This window comes from Mastomys coucha, unplaced genomic scaffold, assembly GCF_008632895.1.
Source record: "Mastomys coucha isolate ucsf_1 unplaced genomic scaffold, UCSF_Mcou_1 pScaffold14, whole genome shotgun sequence".
NCBI classification, from domain to species: Eukaryota; Metazoa; Chordata; class Mammalia; order Rodentia; family Muridae; genus Mastomys; species Mastomys coucha.
The window spans coordinates 73,922,670-73,947,115 of NW_022196896.1; the positions used below are offsets into that span (position 1 = coordinate 73,922,670).

At 39.5% G+C, this 24,446-nt stretch overlaps 2 protein-coding genes across 5 annotated transcripts in view; both read left to right on the forward strand.

Moving 5' to 3' along the window:
- The window catches only part of Pms1 (PMS1 homolog 1, mismatch repair system component), a 105,286-nt gene extending 89,531 nt beyond the window's left edge, over positions 1-15,755 (forward strand). For 2 of the 3 annotated variants that reach the window (XM_031367396.1, XM_031367397.1), the window contains exons 10-14: positions 6,636-7,118; positions 8,573-8,703; positions 11,406-11,566; positions 14,446-14,552; positions 15,674-15,755. In XM_031367396.1, the coding sequence (XP_031223256.1) occupies positions 6,636-7,118; positions 8,573-8,703; positions 11,406-11,566; positions 14,446-14,552; positions 15,674-15,737 (946 nt within the window). In that variant the 3' untranslated portion in view covers positions 15,738-15,755. Of the gene's footprint in view, positions 1-6,635; positions 7,119-8,572; positions 8,704-11,405; positions 11,567-14,445; positions 15,293-15,673 lie in introns of those variants that run through there. The other variant, XM_031367398.1, reaches the window with a different exon arrangement.
- A 434-nt stretch (positions 15,756-16,189) lies between these two features.
- Positions 16,190-24,446, forward strand: part of LOC116088394 — a 52,145-nt gene continuing 43,888 nt past the window's right edge. The window contains exons 1-4 of one of the 2 annotated variants that reach the window (XM_031367403.1): positions 16,190-16,350; positions 19,552-19,627; positions 22,501-22,550; positions 23,161-23,213. In XM_031367403.1, coding sequence (XP_031223263.1) covers positions 16,303-16,350; positions 19,552-19,627; positions 22,501-22,550; positions 23,161-23,213 — 227 coding nt within the window. In that variant the 5' untranslated portion in view covers positions 16,190-16,302. Of the gene's footprint in view, positions 16,401-19,551; positions 19,628-22,500; positions 22,551-23,160; positions 23,214-24,446 lie in introns of both variants that reach the window. The other variant, XM_031367404.1, reaches the window with a different exon arrangement.

The following is a 24,446-nucleotide window of genomic DNA, read 5'->3' on the forward strand; positions in this document are numbered from 1 at the left end:
GATGCAAGAGTAGATCTGATACGCCCCTCAGTGGCGGAGCACCTGCGTGCCTTCCATAAGTCTCTGGCCTCCGTCCCAAAGGAACTGACGACTGCCTCTCTTGAGGCAGTCATCCATGGTACTATGTAGGGCAGAGCACCTGCTTCCCTCTCTGAGGCCCACCTCTCGTCCATCCTAGTCGCAAGGATCCGCCTCTTCTGCAGTGCTCCAGTTCATTGTGGCATTTCCGTCCTCCTTTCTGTTCCCTTCCTTCATTTAGGAAATAACTTGTTAAGGGTGGCCTGCGTTCTGGCTGGTCATTTCAGGTAAAAATAACATAAATTTTCTATTCATAAATAGGATAGCCTGCAGTTTGTCATGTAGCAATCACAGAATTTTATGAGTTTGTTAACTGAAAAATATTTCATACAATATATTCTGGTGATGGCTTCCCCTTTCCCAGACACTCCCTCCCTCCCTACTCACCCAACCTCACATGCCCCGTTTCTCCATTTCAGTCTCCTGCACTCTCATGCTCTCTTGTTCTCTCTAGCTCTTGCTGTGCTCTCTCTCTTTAAAATACAAAGAGTCAAGAAACATATACACACATCACAGAAACGCAAAACCAAAATATACACACAAAAAGACTAGTAAGATCAAAAGATACCCTACAAAAATACCCTTGAGATCATTTTGTGTTGGCCATCTAATGCTGGGCGTGGGTCCTGCCTGAAGTACAGTTAATATATACCCAGTGAGATGCCATTGGAGCGAACTGATTTTTTTTTTCCTTTGCAAGCAGATGTCAGTTGTAGATAGGTTCTTGGTTAAGAGTAAGCAACCATGTCCACGACGCCCTCTCAGTACTGGAACCCCATCAGTCTCGAGCCTGCACAGCCCCTGCGCCTGCTGCCAGCGTCTCTGAACTCACGTGTGCATCAGTCCTGTTGCGTCTGGAAGACGCTGTTACCCTAGAGTCCTCCATCACCTCTGGCTCTGACTACCTTTAGGTTTCATCTGCATAGACATCCCATTTAGGACCGAGTCCTTCAAAGTCTTAACTCTCTTGCACACTGTTCAGGTGTGGGTCTCTCTTCGTTGCCATCTACAGCCTTCGCCATAGAATTGGTGCCTTTTAACATAAGGGTGATATGGAGAGTTGTGAAGGCATGTAGCAGGTGTCTGCTATACAGGACAGAAAACGGCTTCCTTATAGAAAGCCAGAACGTTTTTAGGGAATTGTCACAAAAGAAGGGACGTAGTGTTGCCAAGGAAAACACTATGACATGGGCAGAATGTGAGAGTGTGATGAAGAAAGATGGGAAAGGGGTGGTGCCAGGTTGAGGATAGCTTCGCAAGCCCCAGGATTAGACAGAATCTTAGTCCCTGCTGACAAAGTAGGGGTAGGGGATACTTAGGTCTTTTCTGATTCTTATGACCTTTGTTTTTCTCTCCTTTACTCTAGAGGATCAGAATCCAAGTGTGAGGCCATGTACCTCCCTGCCACTTGGGAGAGGGGCCCTTCAGTCAGTTGGTGTTAATTTGAGCTTTCATTTGCAATATATAAATATATTCCTACTTAAAATAACTAAGTAATGTTGCAATTTAAATGTTACTGAAAATGTTAAGTAAACTTTATAATTAAATGTAGCTTTTAGTCTCAGAAACATCTTTTGACTGACTGCTTAGTCAAATCAGGGCAAATACTTTCCATTTAAGTTGCTAAGTCCCTTAATGGCATTAAATACAAAGGTAACATCTGTTCTTACTTAACATTTACCTAGTATTATTTTGGACATAACTTTTTTTGTTTCCCAAGGAACTAATTAAATTGACTTCTTGAATAAATCAAAAGATTAGTACCATATGTGAAAATTTGCACATTATAATTAATTACAAAAATGACCTTTATCTTGAACTCATTTTCCACCCCATAGGAAAAGTCTGGAGTTTTGATGTCTAAGAGCTAAAAATATACTTATTTCTAGTGCCTGTGAAAGTAAACTATTAAAGACCACGTGTTTTGTATAACTAACCCATATGTTCTTGTTTTAGAAATAAGTGGAAGAAAAACTTTCAAAATTATGAAAATGAAAAGCAAATGATGATTAATGTTTATCTAGTTTACAATGAAGTAGACCTTTGTTGCAATATTATCCAACTAACCTGTAGCATTTCTTTATTCGGAAGCATGTTCTGAGCAAAGACTATGCCATGTTGTACTCTGTTGGTTCATAGTTCCACTTTGCAATATACAAATCAAATAACGTTCTATAGAATCTAAGATAGCTTCCTACAAGACCTGAAATAATCTTAGTTCCCTAGGCCCAAATTTAAAATTAATTTTAAAAATGTACCAGTTTTATTTAATTACTAAACTTTTTTAAAAATTATTTTTATTCATTAATCCTTTTTTACAGTCTAGACTTCATCCCTTTTCCAGTCTGATCCCCTAACCGCTTCTCATCCCTTATCTCCTCCCAACCCGCTCCAAGAAGATGTCCCTACCCCACTACCCCTACCCCACCAGGCCTCCCCACTCCTTGAGGCCTCAAGACTCTTGAGGGATAGTTGCATCTAATGCTGTATATGTATTAGGAACCTCACATCAGCTGATGCATGCTGCCTGGTTGGTGGCTCCGCGTCTGAGAGATCTCAGGTGTCTAGGTTAGTTGAGACTGCTGGTCTACTCATGTGGCCACCCTCCTCAGCTTCTTCCAGCTTTCCCCTAGTTTAGTCACAGGGGTCCCAGACTTCTGTCCATTGATTGTATGCTGATATCTGAATCTGACTCTTTCAGCTGCTTGATGGGCCTCTCAGAGAGCAGTCATGCTAAGCTCCTGTCTACAATCACACCACAGCATCAGTAACCGTGTCAGGGTCCCGGGGCCTCCCTTGAGCTGAATCCCAATTAGGGCCTGTCACTGGACCTCCTTTCCCTCTGTCTCTTCTCCATTTTTGTCCCTGCAGTTCCTTCAGACAGGAACAATTCTGGGTCAGAGCTTTTGACTGTGGGATGGCAACCTCATCCCTCCACATGATGCCCTGTCCCTCCACTGGAGGTGGACTCTACAGGTTCCCCCTCCTCACTGTGAGCACTTCATCCGGGGTCCCTCCCTTTTAGCCCTGAGAATCTCTCACCTCCCAGGTCTTGGGAGGGAGAAGAACGCAGTCAAGAGGTTGGGGGAGGAGGAGAGGGAGGGAAGAACCTGAGTGGGAGAGAGGGCAGGGAGGGAAGCAGGGGGGGGAAATAATCAGGTAATGGGGGGTGGGAACAGGCCCTGAGGGTCAGCAGAAATAATTACTAAACTTTTAATCAAACATACTATTCAAATTTATAGGATTTGTGTTTCTTTTTGTTTTCATGTTTGTTGTGCTAGGGATTAACCCAGAGGCGTGTGTGTGTGTGTGTGTGTGTGTGTGTGTGTGTGTGTGTGTGTGTGTGTTCAGCATATACTCTGCCACTGAGAATATCCCCAGCCAGGATTTGTGTTTCTTCATGGAAATTTACAGTGTACCAAATAAGTCATTCTTCATAGCAGAGCCATGGGTACATGTAAATTGCCCATATTTTATAAATGAATACTCTGAGGGACAGAGCAAATACTTTGCGTTACGTTCCATGGTTTCTAAGCAGTGTGGTAGATGTGGACTCTCTGTGGCTCTAGAAGCTTCCTTTTACTCCTTTGGTTACTAAGAAAAAGAAAAGCCCTGTAAGTTTTTTTTTACCCACTATAAAATTGAAATACCCATTGCTTTATACAGCAGAATTATAAAGTTTGAATATGTTTGATTTATTGGAATTTATCAACTGATGACTTTAAATGAAAATAGAATAACTGATGGATTAAATGGTATACTTTTTAATTCCATGTGCTATTTATATTTAAATGTGTTACAAATGTGTATTTATATTTATTGTGTGCTGTTTTCATATTTTTATTTCATTTTGAAATGAAATAGCTTTGTAGAACAATCTGGCCTTGAGTCTTTGGCTTTCCTTCCTCCTCCACTTTCCAAGTGTTGGGACTGTGAGCATATGCTGCTGTGTCTGGCTCCCCAACACTTAAATCATTCTTTAAACTGGGTAAAGTTTACCTCCAGTAGAATGCAAAGGTCCTAGCAGTATAGTTCAGTGTGAAGAGTAAATAGAACTATATGATATATCTGACTTCTAACAATATTTTAAGACATATCATTTTAAGCAATAATGTTTAATTTTATAAGCATAATAAGGTTTATTCAGCCTCTCCTTGGTAGATACTGAGGTTAGTGTGAATACTATTGTGTCAATTAGTTTTCAGACATTTAAGGCTTTTATAAATAAACTTGGGTTCCAGTTTAACATGGACAGAAAGTAAGTTAGTTTTCACTCACCTTTTGGCATATATTGAGAATTTGGCTCCTCGTATTTCCTGTCCTGTTGAATGATCCATGTTCACATATGAAGAATCAGAATTCCTGTTTAAGTGAGAGTGGCTGACAGTGCTGCTGAGATCTCTCACTTTACTGACAGTTTGTAATCTGATTGTGCCACTGAGGAGAAAGGCATCCATGTCTCCAGCTATGCTTGACTTGACTTCTGCTTTTAGGCTGGGAGATTTTGCTTGAAATCTCTTGAGTTTTGCTTCAGATTTTACTTCAAATCTCTTGACGTTGAAAACTCTATTACTAGGTGCACACACATATGCATCTCTGACAATTTAGCATTTTGATCTACTTCATTTAATGTTGTCAGTCTCTTGTTTTCTTACACTTTCTGTTTGTATAGTGTATATACATTTTCCATTCTTTTCTTTTATACCTCTGTGTTATCATAAAAGTGCAATTCTTAGAAGTCCATGATATTGGGTATTCTGTCCTTTAGTTTGAAGATTTGGTCTATGTAATATAATCATTGACATTATTAGGATTAGAGATGTCCTTCTGCCTGTGTCTGCTCCTGTCTTCTCATGGAGCACTTGCAGAGATACTCAAGGTTTAAGTGAATACATTTAAACATCTAATTTAGATTAGTGTCTGCGTTGCTTAATACATCAGGCACCCTTTTATTGCACTTCGGTAATGTTAACAGCACAGAGTCTCACATAAAAACTAAACCGCCAGGCAGTGGTGGCACACGCCTTTAATCTCAGCACTTGGGAGGCACAGGCAGGTGGATTTCTGAGTTCGAGGCCAGCCTGGTCTAAAAAGTTGAGTTCCAGGACAGCCAGGGCTACACAGAGAAACCCTGTCTCAAAAAAAAAAAACCAAAAAACAAACAAACAAACAAAAAAACAAAACAAAACCTAAAGACCCACAGGTATAAAGCTTTTGGGCTTATATCATTCTTTAAGAGTGCAGCCAGGTTACCAGAAAACTTATTTTTTCTGAAGGCATTTGTTTAATCTTCCCTTTCAAGGATATTTATGGTTGGTAGCTGTGAATTGTGGGCTCTCTTGCATGTTCAGCAGGCATTGCATTGTTCCTTTTTGTTGATTCTCTTCTCACTGCTTTGGGGATTCACCTTCAGTTCACAGTTTGCTTCTGGTGTATCTGGCAGGGTTTGTTTGCATTGATCCTGCCTGGACTTATTCTTGGATCTTTTTGGTGTTATAATTCTACAGGTTGGGTCATCATTAAATGTTTGACATGTTGGGATGCTTGTGCATAAGCCCCTGGCTGCTTCAATATGCACAGGTCGATTTTCTGTCTTGCTCACAGTGGTGATTGCTGTAGCTCTGCCTTCAGTTTCACTGGCCCTTTTGTTGATTCCACCTCTAGTCTGTAACTAAATCTACATAGTGATTATTCCTTTCCAGATCCTGTAGTTTAGTTCGAGACTTCCCACTTCCTTGTATACATATAAATCCCACTTCTCACTTAAGCTTCCCCTTTAGCCCTTATTATTTCTCTTTCTATTGCTTATCTAGAACCCTGAAACATTTACACAAAACTTTTTATTAATGACCTCTTCCCCTTGGCCGTGACTCACACTCTGTTGTGGTGCTCGAGTGGCGAGTCTCAGTGGTGCAGTGGGCATTGTGGGTGATGACTGTTCCTTTCTGGAAAGTGTTCATTCTTAGTTAAGATGCCTTTGAGCTTGTGGAAGTTTGTGTTGCATTGAATTATGGGGAGGGAGATTTACTCAGTTCTTGGGTCTAAACATACGACACTCTTCAAGTTTTAAATTAAAGCCCAAGATGTTTGTAACCAAGCCCCACATGGAACTCTGACATCAGTTCTTTCTGTGGCTTCTGCACCGGAAGCCATGGAAAAGCTGTTCAGTTCATTAGCATTTCAATGTTTTCCTGAGGGCTCTCACACCTGGGATTTTCTCTTGATTTCAAGTTGTTCTGGAAGCAAGGAGCTGTGGTCTGATGATACTAAGTGCCATCCATCTCCTGGCTAGTCCCTGTAGCTCCCGCCTGCTAATGCTGGGTCAGGGATCATGGATGCAAATACAAGTCCTTTCCCACTTGCTTTTGATTGCTTTTCAGGGGCCAATTTCTGTTCTCTGTATGAAGTTTGTCATAAGCACACAGGAGGGTCTCTCTAACACATATTTCATTGTCATTACTGAATGACAGCTTGTTATTAAAGTTTACTTTAGATGATTATTATGTTATTATGTTTTTATTATGAACTCATTAGTTCTATTTTACCTCTGTTCTTAGATATGAGGAAAAGGCTAAAAAAGACTTGGAACGATACAATAACCAAATGAAGAAAGCTATTGAACAGGAGACAGAAGTGTCATTAAAGGACGGCAGGAAAAAGATAAGGGCTACCAATGCGTGGGGCTTGACACAAAAACATAAGGTGAAAGACTCATCTAAACAGCCAAAACTTGATGAGCTCTTTCAGTCCCAGAAGGAAAAGAGGAAGAGTGAAAATATTAAAATAAAAGAAATCCCCTTTTCTATGGAAAACTTAAAAGTGAACTTTAAGAAACAAAAGGAAGTTGACTTAGAGGAGACGGATGAGATGTGCCTGATCCACAGCCTCAAGTTTCCTGATACATGGCTGGTCACATCCAGAGCAGATGTCATGTTACTGAACCCGTACAGAGTGGAGGAAGCCCTGCTATTTAAAAGACTGCTTGAGAATCATAAACTCCTTGCAGAACCACTGGAAAAGCCAATTATTTTAACAGAGAGGTACGGTGAAGTAAGAAAGCTTTTTAACTTGTAATGTTTAATGTTAAAAGTTGAAGGTTTTCTAGTAGGCATAATGATACTTATTTGAAGGAATATTTTGAGGAAGTTTTTCTAAACTCTGATGATGCTACTAGTGGCTTATAAATAATGTTAGAAGGTTCTGAGTGCTCATTCCTCCATTCAGTAAATACCAAGCTCCTCTCTTCTGTACCTTCACGACTTCTCTGTGGTAACTGAGAGCTGGAGTGCTGGGCCTTTTCTTGATATTACAGCGCTCTGACACTGCCAGACATACACTTGAGTCAAATTACATAATGAATGCCTTTAGCAACCTTTAACACGATTCTTTGCTCCATCCTAGTTCTGCCCATATATAAGTGTATAATACATGATTCCTTTCACTCATTAAAGTATGTGAGAGTATTTCTTTTGCTTAATCCTTTCATATACTCACAGAAATGATTAGATTCTAAGCTAATCACAAACCCTGGAAAGTTATCTTAAATGTGCTTACAGAAGCAGTAAGTAAGCCACGTAATCCAGGATTCTAACGCAGACTACTTACCTGTGGAATCTCCCTTGCCATCTTTACCACAAGCTTTCAGATTGATTCCTGAGCTGGTAAGATGAGCTAGACATACAGCCAATGCCTTTTCTGTGATATCCCAGTCAGTAAAGTCTTCAGCATTCTGAGAAAAACTTAAAAGACTGTTTTCCCAAGAAGAATGGAGCTGTCACAAGATACAGGATCATCCTCCAGCACGCTCTGTGCCTAAGTTGATTTCTCTACTGTGGTAGACACTCAAGTTCCCTTTGCATCGATGGGGACGGGGCCTTGTCACATCAGCCTAGAGAGGCCCTCTTCTGTAGTGACTGTTCTGAGACCCCTTTGTCAACATGCTCTGTTTGCATTGAACTAAAGGAATTTTTCCCAAGGTTTAAACTAAAAATTTTTTGGAAGAATAGGCTTATATTTAATCTTGTGTCTGTTGAAGAAGCATTGAGAAGCATTTGATTTTGAATATAACTACTTGAGTAGCTTGATGATGGAATGTGTTTTTCATTCGTGATAGCTGCTTTAAAGGCATAAAAAGCTATTCATTGTGGGTCAAGTTCTGATCTGTATGATATTTAGATAACAACTTTTTACAGTTCTCTTTGAGGTTTTAACATTTTAGACAAATTGCCCCTTATATTTGTCCTCCCTTCTGTGCACACTCTACAGAGGGCCTCCTATACAATGCTAACAGAGTACAAGACAAGCATGTGTCCTCCCTTCTGTGCACACTCCTCTTGTACAATGCTAACAAAGTACAAGAGTGCTTTCTCACAGGGCTCGGCACTTCTTGGGATGGTAACACTTTCAAAACACCCTTGGATTAGCTTCCATAAACTGTCTTGTTTCAGTTTGAATGTTTAGTAACTTAAAGAACCCTAATTTCTTTGTCTTTCAGTCTTTTTAATGGGTCTCATTATTTAGAGGTTTTACATAAAATGTCAACAGTTGAGGAAAAATGCAGTGGATCAGCTTACCTGTGTGACCCCCGTCTTACAGCAAATGGCTTCAAGATCAGATTGACACCAGGTAACAATGATGTAGCTTTTCTGACATGGGAAAAAAAATAAACCTTCCAAGAGCTGCATCTGGCTCTCATCTCACTAAAAGTCATTTCCCGCTCTGCAGAGATGGGCTTCCTTCAGAGGGCTGCTTGGGTGGTCACTGCACTTTCTGTTATCTTTTGACATGGCAACCCAGTTGCCTTCTTGTGTAACATGGCAACTCAGCTGCCTTCTTGTGTCACTTAGCTATTGGACTCTGATGGTAAAGCAGACATGTGGGATCATGGAGTGGTCTGATGAAAATGACCATCTCTTTTGCTATTTAGCAGCTTTGCCTCTTTTGTCAGGGGGCACAGAGCATCAGCAGTCACATGTTGATGTCTGGGTTATGCCAGATTGACCGAAGGGAATGTGTATGCCTTAGGGAATCTAGTTTTCTTTGCTGCTCATCTTGGTCTTTTTTAGTTTCCATACTGCCCTAGCTAGTGTACCTGTTTCTTCCCCTTTGTGTTCTGTCCAGTGCCACAGGCACCATGGGGAAAGACTCCATTGCCTAAATTGTCATACCCAAAATGGAGGAAAGCATTTTTAAAAGAATGTTTTACAAAGGCACTGAAGACAGTAAGTGGGAGCTGGAGAGATGGCTTCGCTGTTAAAAGCACTGGCTGCTTTTCCAGGGGATCCACAGAGCAACTCACAAATATCTTTAACTCTGGTTCTAGGGGACCCAACAACCTGTTCTGTCCTCCTTCATATGGTACATAGGCATGCATGCAGATTAAAAAACCCATACAACAACAATAATAAATAAATAAATAAACAAACAAAAATAAATTTTAGAAAGAAAATAAATAAATAGTGTACAGAAGTAAAGAGCTGGATATTTGGGGGAAAAAATGTTTCAGTGTTCCAAACTTCAAATTTTGCTTGATTTTTCTCAGTTTCACAAGGTAAAGATACCCCTCATAAATGCCTTTCCTCCATGGGTACAGCCGTTACACTTGAGATGGAGAGGTCATGTCCAGGTCACAAATTTCTCAGTTTGTTCATTAACAACAACTAATACATTTTAAGAAACCATTATATACAGAGTACCCTTCAAAGAATTAACATGTCAGCTCCCAACAGCCTCCAGAGTAGCTCATAGCATGGCTTCCATTTTACAGATGAGGAAGGGGAACAGGACAAATTTGAGTGTGCTCCAGAGGACAGTCAGAGAGAAGATTAGAACCCATACAGGCTTCCTTGGGAGTCTAAGGAATTTATTGTATGGCCCTCCGTAAAGTTAGTATATTAACTTCACAGAGCAAGTGTAAACACTGAGTAACCTAAGTCAGTGGGCATGGTGACACGTGCCTGTTACCACACCTTGAGAGGCCTGTGTGGGAAAAGTACATGACCACATGTCTGGACTAGCCTGGTATAGAGAGTGAATTTGAAGCAATCTTTGACTACACAGTGAGACCTGTCCCCATATACAAAACAACCAACCATTGAGCCTAAGACTCTTCCCATCCTCCAGCCCCCCTTTCAGACCTGAACTGGTTTCTAGTCATTTCTTCTAGTTTTGTAGATCTTTTCCTTGAGACCTCTGGTGTCTTTTAATTGGAAACATTTTAAATATGGAGACTGGGGGTGGGGGTATGCATGTGTGCATGTGTGTGACTTTATTCTTTATCTGGCTCTGGAGTTTGAATTGATGAAAGGTGCCTTTCTTCACATCTGTATAAATGTTAAAAGGATGAACTATAGCCTGCTGCATCCTGGTTACCTTCCTTACAGTTTGCACTCGAGGACCCTGTGTGCTCTAACTCATATCCTCTTCCTTACTGAACTCTATAGCTCATCTTCTAGTGCTTGATGATGTATCACCTCATCTTTCCTCAGTTGTTTACTGGGAAGAACATTACTTTCCTACTGTTTGGTCTTAAAACTGGGCCAAAACTGAGGTGATGTTAGAGGGTAGACCATTCCAGTCCTGGGATCTGCAATGCTTCAGTTTGTATTAGTTTACCAATAGCTGTTAATCAAAGATTAGACTTTCCTTCTAATCAGCGCATATCGATTCCAGTATTAAAGGTACTATTATATTAATGGGATAAGCACATTCTGTCGCTTAATGTCAAAGGCGATGCTTCAGAATATATACTCTTAGGGATTTTCAACTGACTGAATTACCCTAAAATAGCTTAATAAATAACACCAAGTTCAAGCATTTTCTTAGTTGAATCGTTGAAGAAATGCTAGCATTTTTATTTCCTGAAAGCTTATAGTAACAAGATAAGAGTGTCTATTTTTATTCATGGTTAAGTTAAAATAATTGAGGTCTTTAAGTTAAATATTAGACAGTAGGCTAGAATTTGAACTACAGCAGTTGATAAAACGCTTAAACCGTTTTGATTTTAATAAATATCATGGGACTTCATTTTCTCTCCAAAGTAAATGTTCTGAGCAAATGTGAGCAACAGAGCAGTTGGAAGGAAGATTAAATTAAATTATAGGAAGCACATGTGGCGTCAGTGAGCACCTATGACTTAATGCGAAGTCTTCTGGGAAGTGATTATTTGTACTCTCTGTGAACAGAATGGTATCCTGATGGATTAAATTCTGAGGAAGGTTCACTAAGTGTTCTAACAGTGATACTTGTTTCCAGTGGACATGTTCTGGAATATAATTTTAACTAACTTAACTGTGCCTCTGCATGTGTGGTTTTGTTTTTTCTCTCAGGAGTTTCCAGTACTGAGAACTACTTGGAAATAGAAGGAATGGCTAAGTGTCTCCCATTCTATGGAATAATGGATTTAAAGGAAATTCTTAATGCTATAGTAAACAAAAATGCGAAGGAGCTTTATGAATGCAGACCTCGAAAAGTGATCAATTATCTGGAGGTATGCTGCACTGGGTCACATGACCTACCTAAATTTTACTGCTCTTATTCAGATAGAAAACTTTGTTTTTATCTTGATTTGTTTTCAGACAGGGTATTACTAAGTAGCATTGGCTGGCTGGAACTCACTCTGTGGACCAGGCTGGCCCTGAACTCACAGAGACTTGCCTGTCTCTGCCTCTGTCTTTAAACCTCTGCTAGGAGTAAAGGTTGTTTTGCCCACCTACCCTATAGTAAATGGTTAAAAGAATAGTTTCTAAAATGTTAGTTTTCAAGAAGAAAATGCTATTTTAAAAAAAAAAACTCGATAAAGTTTTTCACAATGTAGACTAATAAACACTATCAGAGATCCTTGTCATACCATTCTTAGACCCATATTGAGACTATTACTTATGAAACATTCTGTTTTTTAGTAATTTCATAAGTAAGTTCAGAATGGTTTCCAAATTGTTCAACTTTTATGCCATGTTATTTATCTAAAACACATTAAGATGACTCTAATTCCTGAGCACTTCAAAAGGAAGAGATCTAAATTATTGAGTAGAGGGAGCTAAGTTGTTGAATAAATGCAGTTTCACTTTGTAAAACTTTGTAGCATCTACCAAAATGAGAATTATAAAATTAGATTTAGAAAAGTGCACTCAGAGCAAGCCAGGTTTGATGACATACGTATGTACATCCAGCACTCAGAAGACCGAGGCAGGAGGATTTACTGCCATCCAGGACTACATACTCGTCTCAACAATAAAATCTACATGGAGGGGCTGAGGGACTTTCTGAACCCATCAAGTGTAGCCTGCGTCCAGAGAAACAACCTCTACTACTTTTTTATAGCTGAAGTTGTGAGTGTCTCATTAAGGTCCACTGCTGTCCTTCTCATAACAGACCTGGACTTCGTTTTCTTCTGTATTAAGTAGGCTTTTTGTTCATGGTGTTTGGCTACCTGACTCTGGAGAATGGATTCAGTGGGCTCAGTGGTGCTCAGAACCCCTTGGGAGCTTCATCTTGTGGAAATTCCCAGCCTGTTGCCAGGGCAACTCAGCAGTGATAGTTTCAAGGAACTCCAGAGACATCTTTCTTAAGAGCAAAAAACATGTGGTCAAGAAATAAGGTTTTAGACATAATGGAGAAAAAAAGCAGTTGAGAATGAACTGGAACGGTTTTGCTAATGTGTACCAGGCTAGAGTAACTAGGCATGTTTGTTATGGAGAAGTTAAAAACAATCATCGAGAGACAAAGGCACGGCAATCTGTAAGTTAGACGCCAACCTGGTCTACCAAGTGAATTCTAGGATAGCCAAGGCTATCCAGAGAAGCCCTGTTCAGAAAAGCCGAAAGAGTGGGGTTAGGGTAAATATTCCAGTGTGACAGATGTTTTTGAAAGGAGAAACATAATGGTCTCTGAATCAAGAGTGAAAAAATAATTTTTCTTTGGTTTTTGTTTTAGTGATTGTTGTTGTTGTTGTTTGTTTTGAGATAAGACCTCACTGTGTAGCCCAGACTGGCCTCAAACTCACACCATTATTTCTGTACACTACCAAGTGTAGCTAAAAGGCAACACTTTTAGGTAAATGAGAAAATGTATTTGGTTTATGTATCTGGTTTCTGTATGTGGTAAAAGAAAAGACGTTGTCTGCTGTAAGTGGAGGGGTAGGGGGGCTTTGGACATTCAAGTGCCATTCTAGATATGAAACCAAGTATACAGGTACAATAAAAAAGAACAGGTCCCTGAGGGACAAGACAGTCTCTGGTTATCACTGAGGGAGGGCTCTTAAGACCTGGCACTTCTTTCTATTGGGTGATATCAGGACTGTTGTTTAATTCTAGTATTGTCTAGCATAGAATTTGCCCACCACTAAGGATCATCAAGGGTCGGAGAGAGAAACCTGAACACTTTGTGCTCCAGAAACTGTTGCTAAGGCAGCCCCACTCCTGGATTCTGGATAGCTCGTTCATGGTCAACCTCAGTAAGGGAACGTTGGTTCAGGGAGGCTTGTGAGTCTGAGAGGAAGGAAAGGTTAAAGGTCAGAGTGAAGGAAAATCAGATCCTGTTGGAATAAAGAGGTGGAGTGGCTGAAAAGGCGATAGACCTGTGGCTAAAGAGAGTAACGTGAAAATGTAACAACCCTCAGCTTGCGAGATTTTTCCTTATGCTAAAAGAAGCTGGTTTTCTTTATAATTCTCATTCCCCAAACCATCCTTCCTACATCAGAAAACGGCATTTATATACCAAACCTGAGGATATTCCCTTCCATTCTGCAGGTCTTACAGTCAATCTTCTCAGCCCTCACCCGCACCACATTGCCTGTCAGCCTTAGAGCCCTGTCTCCCACCACAGCCACACTGCTTTACAGCATGAAAAACTTGGCAGGCTTTATCTGTCTGTTTGTTTTAATCTCTACTTCTCTGTGTATTCAAATAAATTTTCGTCTGTCCATGTCCATAATCTGGTTCCTGCTTAACTTCCTTATCTCGTCTCCTTCACTGTAATGCCACATCCATTCAGAATGTTCTAGTCTCTGAAATGCTTTTTGTTGTTCACGACCTTTACATGCTAATTGAAAAGCCTAAATGTCATTTCTTTGAGCAAGCTTTCCCACTTACACAAGCCCAGCTCTTGCCCAGTTAATTGTGTGAGCTCTGTATTCAGTGTTTTTGTCGAATCTGTTTTTTTGTTTGTTTGTTTTTCTGCACTAAAATATAAATTCCACGAGAAGATCTTCAGTTCTGTTGTCAATGACTTTTTCTCCAGAATGTGCAGCGTTGTGGGTGCTTAATAAATATTGGTTGATTAAATGAGAATCATTTTTTATTTTGCTGGAATAGTGTGTTTCTTCTTCAGGGTCTATCAGGATGAAATGTGTGACTTTTCTTTTCATAGGGAGAAGCCGTCCGTCTATCCAGACAGCTACCCATGTACTTACCACGAGAGGATGTCCAAGATCTTATCTATAGAATGAAGCAACAGCTCGGAAAAGAAATTAAAGGGTGTGTCCATGGGCGCCCATTTTTTCATCATTTGACTCATCTTCCAGGAACTTCATGATTAAGCTTATGACCGTTAGTTACTATGGAAATTGATGTGGTTCTTAAACCACTTTTGTGTGTGCTATCATGTATCAAAGTGATTATTTGTACAGTGGAAAAGGTTTTTTAAAAGTTGTAAAATATGTATAAGTAAATAATGTCGACTATAAAATTTTGTTTTTATGTCCAACCTCCAACCTAATTGTAGGTTGTAGGCTCCACAGTAGAAGGTAGCTATGTTCTTGGATGCTTGATTTATTAAGTTAACCCTGTTTAGATTTTACCCCTCAAAACAGCCTCAGCTGGCATACCAAAGAGGGCTCTTCAGGCCTGCTTTAAAGTTGGATGGGGCAGTGGGGAATGAGAATATGACAAAATAAAATATTGCTGCCTCTCCAATATGACAATTTTTTAGCTTTAGTGTCAGATTTTGTCAGAGAATATGCAAGGGAAAATAAACATTTTTAACAGAATAATTAGATTACAATATCTTTTTCTCACACATATTCTTTCATATTCCTTCATAAACCAGGTCAGTGTTCCAGTATTTTACCAAAAACTGGAATACAATGTGTTTAATACATGCATTTGTTATGTTAAGTAAGATATGTTGGAGTGGGTATGGTGTCTCCACTGCCTATAGTTCTCATGGGTCATCTATAAATTCTTAATCTTTATATTTACATAAAAATTATAATATACAGAGTTGTTCCTTTTACTCAGCCTGTTTCCCTACCAAAGTTTATTTTTCCTGTGACTCAAATATTACTACCACACACTGAATCTCTTGGTAAATGTGGGGAATCTTACTGACTCTGTGTGTGTGTGTGTGTGTGTGTGTTTCATGTATGTGTTGCTTGTGTGTCTTGCATGTACATGTTTGCCTACATGCATAGACGGGTAGAGGAGGGCACTGTTCTATCTCTCCATTGGTCTCTTCTGGCAAGGTCTCAACTGTTTTTCTGCCAGGCTGTCTGGCCATTGCTGAATTTACATGCTCACACTGCCAACCCAGCTTTTCTCTCTCTGTTGTGTGTGTTGAGGCAGGGAAGCTGGGGGTCTGAACTCAATTCCTTTCATAGGAAGTGTCCTTACCTTAGAGCCATCTTCCTGGCCCAGTTAATCCTCTTCAGTGGGACAAATTGAAGGGTAACAGGTCACCAAGAAACAGAAGAAATTGCATCATACACCGCGCCACCCCTGAACAACAACAACAAATGTGGATTCATTTCCTAGGTAAATCAGATTGGCCCTACCTACCACAGTGGTCTCTTGAGTAGAAAAACTCATTTTTTTATTTCTCATCTGAGCATCAGTTCGGGCTTGCACATAGTATCAAAACTTATCACAAGACGATAGAGTGTTCTTAACAGATGACTTAACGTAAAAAAAATGGGTCTAAAGGGGCCTTTGGGTCCACAAAGAACAAGTATTTGATAGTAGGGGTGATATAAGACATTCCTTGACACCACTTTGACATATGCTTCTAGAGCAAATGATCTTGGGTCCACAACATCTCTGATGACTTTGGAGCACATAGGTATGGGAGCTGCCTGCTTTTCTCATGGGAGTGGGTTGTGGTTTGGTCAGCCAAGTCTTGTTATAGGCTCTTGGCTCTGTTGGCTGTAGCCTACCTTCCAAGAGCTCCCGCTCCGCCCACGAGGCCCCTCCCCCTCCCCAATCCCAGCAACACCCACGAGACCTGCACAACATGGCTGGAGCTGGCAGCGACGGAGAGGCCCTGGCTCCCCGGATGGAGGTAACGGCTGGGGTTTGCGAGACAGCGCAAGCTCAGGATGTTAAGGACAGGTTAGAAATATCCCAAGAGAAAGGTCCTAAATTACTCACTCCTCCCCTAGGGTTCACTATCCTAAGCTTGAGAAAGGGAAGACTTTTAAATGTCATTTTCCCAAAGTACTGTTGGTATCAAAATGTGTTTATAAGGGCCATCATGGCGCTCATACCCACATGGAGGCCTTCAGGAGGTGAGGACTATGGGTCCCTTTTGTACAAATATTTTGCCAGAGCAGAAGCCAGGAGTAGAGTAGGCAAGTCTATGGCATTTTAGGATATTTACATAGTTAAAAATGTTGGGTCCAACTTAGATGAACAAATCCTTGTTTCCTTGATTATTTAAAGCCGTCAACCCCACCCCCTGCTTGATTTTGGTTTCTCTGTGTAGCTTGGCTTTCCTGGAAATTTCTCTGTATACCAGGCTCTGGCTTCAAACTCAGATTCACCTGCTCTGCCTCCCTAGCCCTGGAATTAAAAGCTGGTATTAAAGGAGTACACTACCACCACCCAGCTTCCTTGATTATTTAGTTGTGATTTTATGCAAATTTTGTGGCTTAGGTTGCAGTCACTGGAACCTGTACCTCCGTGGCAAATATTTCTTAACTAAAAGTGTAAAGAAAATGCTTTTCCTTGTTTATTTTCATCATATTCTGCAAGATCTCTCCAGTCTCATAAAAGGTGGAAGAGGGGAGTAAATACCCTTAAAATCGGTTAGGGCTTACACGTAGAAAATAGGTTAACTTGGCAGTTCCAACTGCAAAAGAAAATGTTTTTGAGACACAAACAAAACACTGGAGGCATACTAGATGGAGTTCAGCTGCAGAGCATTTGCTTAGCATGAACAAATGATCAAGTTTCTGGATTTGGTCCCCAGCATGATCATCCCCTCCAAAAAAAGTAATTAGATATCCAAGGAAAGACAGTATCCATAAAGTCTTAGCCACCAATAAGGCTTTGTGACGTTACCCAGTCAGCTGTACACATAAGAAAACAAAAGGGCAGATGATTGACTTGAGTGTTTCTCCCGTTGATGCTATTGTTAGTGAAACAAAGGAAGGTATTAAAAGAAAACAGTAACTTTTACTGTAGAGCCAAATGAAAATACTTGAGATTGTCAACAGCTTTCTACATTCATTAGCATGAATAATGAAAAGTTAATTTTAAGTTGGAGCTGAGCTACCAGACCTGTAACCCCAGTTACTCAGGAAGATGAGGCAAGATTGAAAATTCAGGGTCTGGCTGGGTACAAAATGAGTTCAAGGCCATCCTGGGCAAATTAGCAAGACTGTCTCAAAAAGTTTAAAACAGGTATGCAACTAGAGATGCAGCTCAGTGGTAAGACACTTACCTAATGGGTGTTAGACCCTGGATGGGTTCCCACTACACTGTACTAGTGTGGTGTGTGTGTGTGTGTGTGTGTGTGTGTGTGTGTGTGTATACTTCAAAACCTTCACTATTCAGATATGTTAATGAGCCAGCATCCAACCTGGACTCTTAACAGAACCACTCTAAGGTTCTTTTCTGTTTACTTGATTTGGGTTTTTCCTGGAACCTTAAAATGTTGTATCAATACTTATCAAAAGTGGGCTCATTATGTGATGGGCTTGTTGAAAACCATTGTTAGGCATATATCCAGAGTTCAGATTGGGGGATAGGGTGGGTGTAGGACCAATATGTCATTTATGACAACTTCCCAGGTGATGCTGGAGCTCATGGTAGAAGGTAGAGAGGCACTACCCGTGTCTGTGGACACATATTCCCTTAGTCTCAAGTCAATTTCTTTAGCCTTTGCTTTTAGTTTCTGATACATCCTGAATCACATCCATTTTTTTAAGCATAGGCTTCTTATTCCTGCTAAACCATTGAAATCCACTATCTCAATCAAAATTGAAATTAGTGGTTAGAAGATCTCACCACAACTATGCAGTGATAGATTACCATCTGCTGGACTCTGACAGATGTAAACATGATCCCCAAATCCAGGATCATTTCTAACAGTCTATTACATGTCTACTTCGTCTAGAACATTCAGCAAGATCTGGGAACACTTTTCCCCTAGCAAATAAGAACTGCATTATTATTCATACTTAAAATCTCTGAATTAGTACACTTTTCACAATTTTTTAAATTAGCAGTGGATCTAGATTCCCAGTGTCCTCAAGGAGGACTCAATGACTTAAAAATTCTCAATCTCTGGTTGTATATCCATTTATGTTGAGTGGCACCAGTGTCACACTAAATATGGAATGAGAAGGTGTACCTTAGCCTCTAGAGAGGCAAAATGGTTGAATGCTTGTATTCTGGTGAGGTTGAAATTATGTACAGTGTTGAGCATGAGCAAAAGGTGCCCACTGTTAACATACACAGAGTGCCCACGGCCAATGCAAAGAATCCTATTGAAGAAATTATTAAACTGACTCTTACAGTTGATAAGGGATCACCCAGGAGAAGAGGGGGAAGAAATTGGTTGGTAGATAAGGACAGCAGTGTATGCGAGTGTGAGGGCAGTGCAAGGAATGGTCCAGCAGAGACTGAGTTATGGCCATCAGCTCTGCTCTGATCAGACAAGGTCTCGGGCTTATAAGGACTGGGAAAGGCTTCTTTTCTGCTGACTGAAAAGCTAATACAAATTTTAAACACAGACTACAAAAATGCAAAATAAGACTGAGGACACTTTAGCCAAATTATTAGGGAAGTTATGCTTGAAATTTTAGAGAATTTAAGGGATCCAAACGAAAAGGTTTAAAGGCTCGATAGAAACAAAATTCATATGAGAATCGGTGAGGCTGTCACTGCCTTGCACGATTTCCATTTAGGTTCTGCTCCTGCTAAGATACTTGATAAGAAATCCCTAGAACAGCTAACCGTCCTAAGAGCTACACAGGCCAGGAAAGCCATCCTATACCCCACTTTCTAAAGCACATTTAAAATTAAGTTGAATTTGCATTGGAAGTCTTCTGGAAGCCATCCTAAACTTTATATCTATTCTTTAAGTACACCAGTTCTTTAATAATAAGGGACTTAAACATGCAAGTATAATTTTGTGGGTACCATTTATATGGAGATGCTTAATACCAATAACTGGCAATCCAATTAATCATTAAAGCTAGACTTACCTGATTTTTAAGCACTTTCTGTTAGATATTTTAATTGTTTTCTAATTTAGATCATAGAGATGAATGACAAGTTAAGAAACAGGCAAGAAATTGTGAATGGACTGAACATATTTTTGGAAGAAAATGGTATGTTTGTTTAAGTGAATTTACTTTCTTTAAAATTTAAGAACATGTTATTTTTTAAAGAACTGTTTTGTTTTTAACTTGCTTTCATTTCAACTACAGAGAGTGAATTCCAGTTGTTTAAAGAAACAAAAAACTACAGGGCTGTGCTGCCAAAGTGACTTCAAGTCACTATAGCAAATTTATGTTTCTACATAGAAATCAACACACATTTGTAAGGTGTTTATGACCTACTTTAATGTTCTTTTCACCTTTTCCTTGTGTTTTGACTTAGCTTTCTTGGTTGTATAAAAAATTTGTAGTATTATAGGTTATATACTTTATCATGTACCTAGAGATGATAAACAAGATTTTTCTATTCATAAACAGCTCTCTGTCTGTCTCTGTCTCTGTCTTCTTCTCTGCCTCCCTCTCCCCAGCCCTCTTTCTTTTCCCTGCCCCACAATGTCTCTGTAACACAAGCCAATCCACAATGCTGCTCCAGCATCCCAGGGGCTAGATGAGATTACCAACATGCTCTCCTTAACTTTTACCAACATGCACATAACTTTTATATTATCAGAGATTCTATTGGATCAGTCTCATTTCATCTCCATCCCCTGGTACGTTCTCCTTAAAAACAAACAAAATGCATAGTGCTCCCCCCTAGCTGTTCAAAGCAGACTTTTCTAAGTATCTGGAGATAACACTTTGCCTCTCAAACTTTAATGCACACATAAATCACTGAGCATGTCCTTGCTGAGGTCTGGGATAGGGTATGACTGTACATCTTCCGTCGAGTGCCCACATTGATGCTGTTGTTGTTATTGAGAGTTTACACTTGCTGTAATTAGGTGTGCATAATGGGCTATTAAATTCTTGAAATAGAGCATAGATGCATTGACATACAAATAGATACTAAAAGTTAAATAGATTTTCAAATTGCCTACTCATGAGCTACCTCATGAGCCCTGATTTATCTCTCCCATTTAGTCTATCTGAATGTCATTGTGGGTGGGATATTAATACAATCAGAAAGATACATTAATATTACTGTGTATAAAATATATTTTTAGTCTTTTCCTAATGTGAAATATTTTAGTTATACTTCTTAAATTGCCTTTCATAAAACAGCCAAAGAAGGTGTTTTTTTTCTATTTAACCTATATATGGTGGTGAGTTTATATCAATGTCTTTCTTTTTATCCTCAGCTAAAGTCTTGAAATTCACTAAACCCATTGAGTAGGTGTTGGACATTTTCTTATCAAGTTCAGATCTCAGAGTGTGTTATCTGGTCTTGCTTTCCTTATGTCTATATCTGACAATTATATTTTATTTACGTAACCCTGCTTCTATTTTTAGATTTTCTCTGTGCTTACTTGTGTTTGTCATATAATATGCCATATTATGATCTATCAGTACTATAATTATAACATTAATGTTGTTAATTTACATAATGTACTAATAATGCCATACTGTGGAGATAGTATGTATAAAAATACACCTACATAAGACATATATTATATAGTTATATTATAACATGTTAATATTTTAACATGTAAAATAATCTTTTAATGGGAAAATTTTAAATGTCTAACATTGCCTCTCATACTTCAATTCAAATGTGCTCAGAGTGCAGCTCAGAGGTAGGCAGTTTACCTAGTGTGTGTAAGGTTCTGATTAGATGTCCAGCAGCAAAAAATGATGATTATGACAATGATTTCAAATGTCAAAAAAATATTTATACTTTTATTGTATTTAACATTCATATTTAAAAATTTAAAGACATATTTAAACATCCTCTTGACCAAGAAGTACCAATTGAAATTTAGGGAATTTAGATTAAAATGAAAAATATTGTTAAGTACTAAATATTAAGATATTTCAATACTGGATTCAGGTCAATTGGAAGAACAACATGAATGAAAGAGAAATAAACTTTGAAAGAAAAGGTGGTTTGAATATTATTTTTTAAAAAATATATGCAGTGGTTGCAATTATTGAACAAATAAACTTATATAAAAACAGTAACATAATCATGGATGGTGTCACACATCTTTAATCTTAGCACTCAGGAGACAGAAGCAGGCAGGTCTCTCTGAGTTTGAGGCCAGCCTGGTCTATGTAGTGAATTCCAGGGCAACCCTGGCTAAGTAGAGAGGCTTTGTCTCAAAACTAACAAAAACCAAAAAAAAAAAAAAAAGCAAACAGAAAAACAGTGATACAGTTGGAAATCCTCAGATTCAGTAATAAAGGCAAAAGAAAATAGCAAGATACAGAAAAAAAGAAGGTTGAAAGTCTGAGTGGGAAAATGGGAGTTGCAGAAAAAGCGAGAGTGGAGGGAAACCTGTTTAGAGTCGGGTTACCAGCAAAGTGTTCTTTTTTCTTTTTCCCATTGCATCCCACAGTGTTCTGCACTGGTTCTTCACCTGGCGTCAGACACTCTTGGTCAAAATTCCCGGGTGCTTTTGCTTTATTACCACCACTGTCATGTCTGTGTCCTCACACAGGTGCTTTGCAGTCATTGGGTATTTGAGTTAAAGTCACAAAGTTTGTGACTTTACTTCTGTCTCTCACTTGACAGAGACCCAACCAGAAGGCAGTCTATTGATATTCAGGTTCACGTGATGACCCTCTGCCTCCTCTCTTTCCTTCAGTGCTTCTCTAGCTCCCCATGCCCCGTGGGAAGACATTCACAGGAAGTAAGATTCCAAATTCATTTGGAGCCGAATCTAAGTAGACTTGGGTGTGAACCCACAGTTTCCCACTGGCTGGGCAGTGAGGTGCCATGGTTGCAGCATGAACTAACTCAGCCTGGGGTGGGAGGTCTGCTGAAACTCCACTTGTTGCTATACATACTTCAGCTATCTCATGTTCCTTATATTCTTTCAACATAGAAGAGGAGGCCTCTTTAGAAGAACTGGAAGAAGAATCCGACGTGTTTGAGGTATGAACATATTTCTGAACTGGAATTCTATTAAAAAATTTAAAAAGCCTTTCCATTTTCTTGTTCTGACACCTGCCAGTAACGTGTGTTAATGACATTAGGATTACAATGGCTCCATTTAACAATGTTGAGATTCTGTTGTACCTGGATGCTTGGTGTTTGTGTAAACTTGCCTCGATTCTGGTACTTGTCTGAACAAAGTGTATATTTTGTTGTCATCCTCTGTGGTCTTGCTTTTTTTTTTTTGTTGTACTTTTTGTCCAGATTTAATATGGATCCAGATATTTTGAGATCTTCTTTTCTTTTCTCCTGATCTATAGCTATACTTTCCATTAATTTGATTAAGGTTAAGGATCAAAGTAGAACAAATTAGACAGATGTGATCTCTGTCAATACAAATCATACTATGATGCTATCTAAAGCAAACATATATGAGAAAACATATATGAATGTATGTGAGAGTTGAGTTTTTAAAGGAATTGGCTTGCCAGCTTACCTTCTAATGCCTGAGTTTCATGCAAGTTGCTGATGTATTATTTCTCTTTGGGAAGAAGGTCCTTCCTGCTTGGGCTGCTGACTGACTTTCACACTGTGTCTCTCTTCTCTGAAGGAGGAAGAAACTGAAGCTCTGAATGAAGATGGTTCCAAAGAAGCACACAATAAGTCAGTGAGATGCATACCTTTCTACAAAATCTGTAGCTTTTATCAAATATACAACAAATACAATAGCTCCTGGCATTCCAGAGTCAGTGGTAGAGTCTACTGCAAGTCTGTTGGCCTCCGAAGTGGACAGCCTTGGGGCTCATTTTCAGTCTTAGCCATTGCTAGCTGTGCCTCTGGGGAAATAAGATTTGCTTTACAGTATGTAAGGAGAATATGAGATGAAAGGCAGACATTAGAAAGTTCACACCTTCTCTCTCTTGTTTTCAGGGGAAGTTTACATTGAAAAAGCAAAGCATTATTCTTTTAGATGTGGAGTCTGCCATTGTATACCTAAGTGTAACATTCATTTAGTTTTGGGAACGTTATTCATGTAGTGTTGCAGGATTGTATTCCAGCTTCATAGTTAGATATAAGAACATTCATGATGCATTACAGTTGACTCTAAATCAGTGGGAGACCTGTACATGATTAAAAGTGTGTGTATACACACACACATACACACACACACACAGAGAGATACACACAAAACATTCTATAAGGTGGGCTTTGGGATATGTATATTTCAATGGAATTATAATCTTCCTCAAGTACAATAGACAAAAGAAACCATTTTAAAGGTCTATTTCAAAGAATTTCAAACATTTGGTAAAATTTTCTTACCTTTTTCTTCTCAAATTCTTCTCATCCTAGTCCAGCATTGGAACACTCTGCTGCATCATTTGATGACATAGATTTTTTTTAATAGATCTGAAGTTTGTCACTAGCATTTACTGTCCTGCTGATAGTTCTTAATTGCAATAGTAAACTTTCTTTGGTCTGTAAGCCCTTGAGCTTCTGTGGGCGTTTTAGCCTTATTTCCAGCACTTTCTTTCCCTCCTGTACTTGACTCTTGGCATACTAATTTTCTCTAAGTTTTCTTTCCCATGTCTCTTTTTAGACTATGGTAGATAGCTAGGCAAGAACTAGTAACTCTGGTGGTGGTTGACAATGGATCCAGGCCTCCTGATTAATTTTGGGCCCCACCTTCCAACGTGTCGTCCTTTCCTTTCTGTCTTTCTGTGTTTTCCTTGTGGACACTGGCCCAAGCCTTCTCTGCCTTTCCCTTGCACCCTGGGCTTCCCCCATGCATCCTCTCATACCCTCCATCCCCCATCCATCCTCTCATACCCTCTATCCCCCATTCATCCTCTCATACCCTCCATCCCCCATTCATCCCCTCATACCCTCGATCCC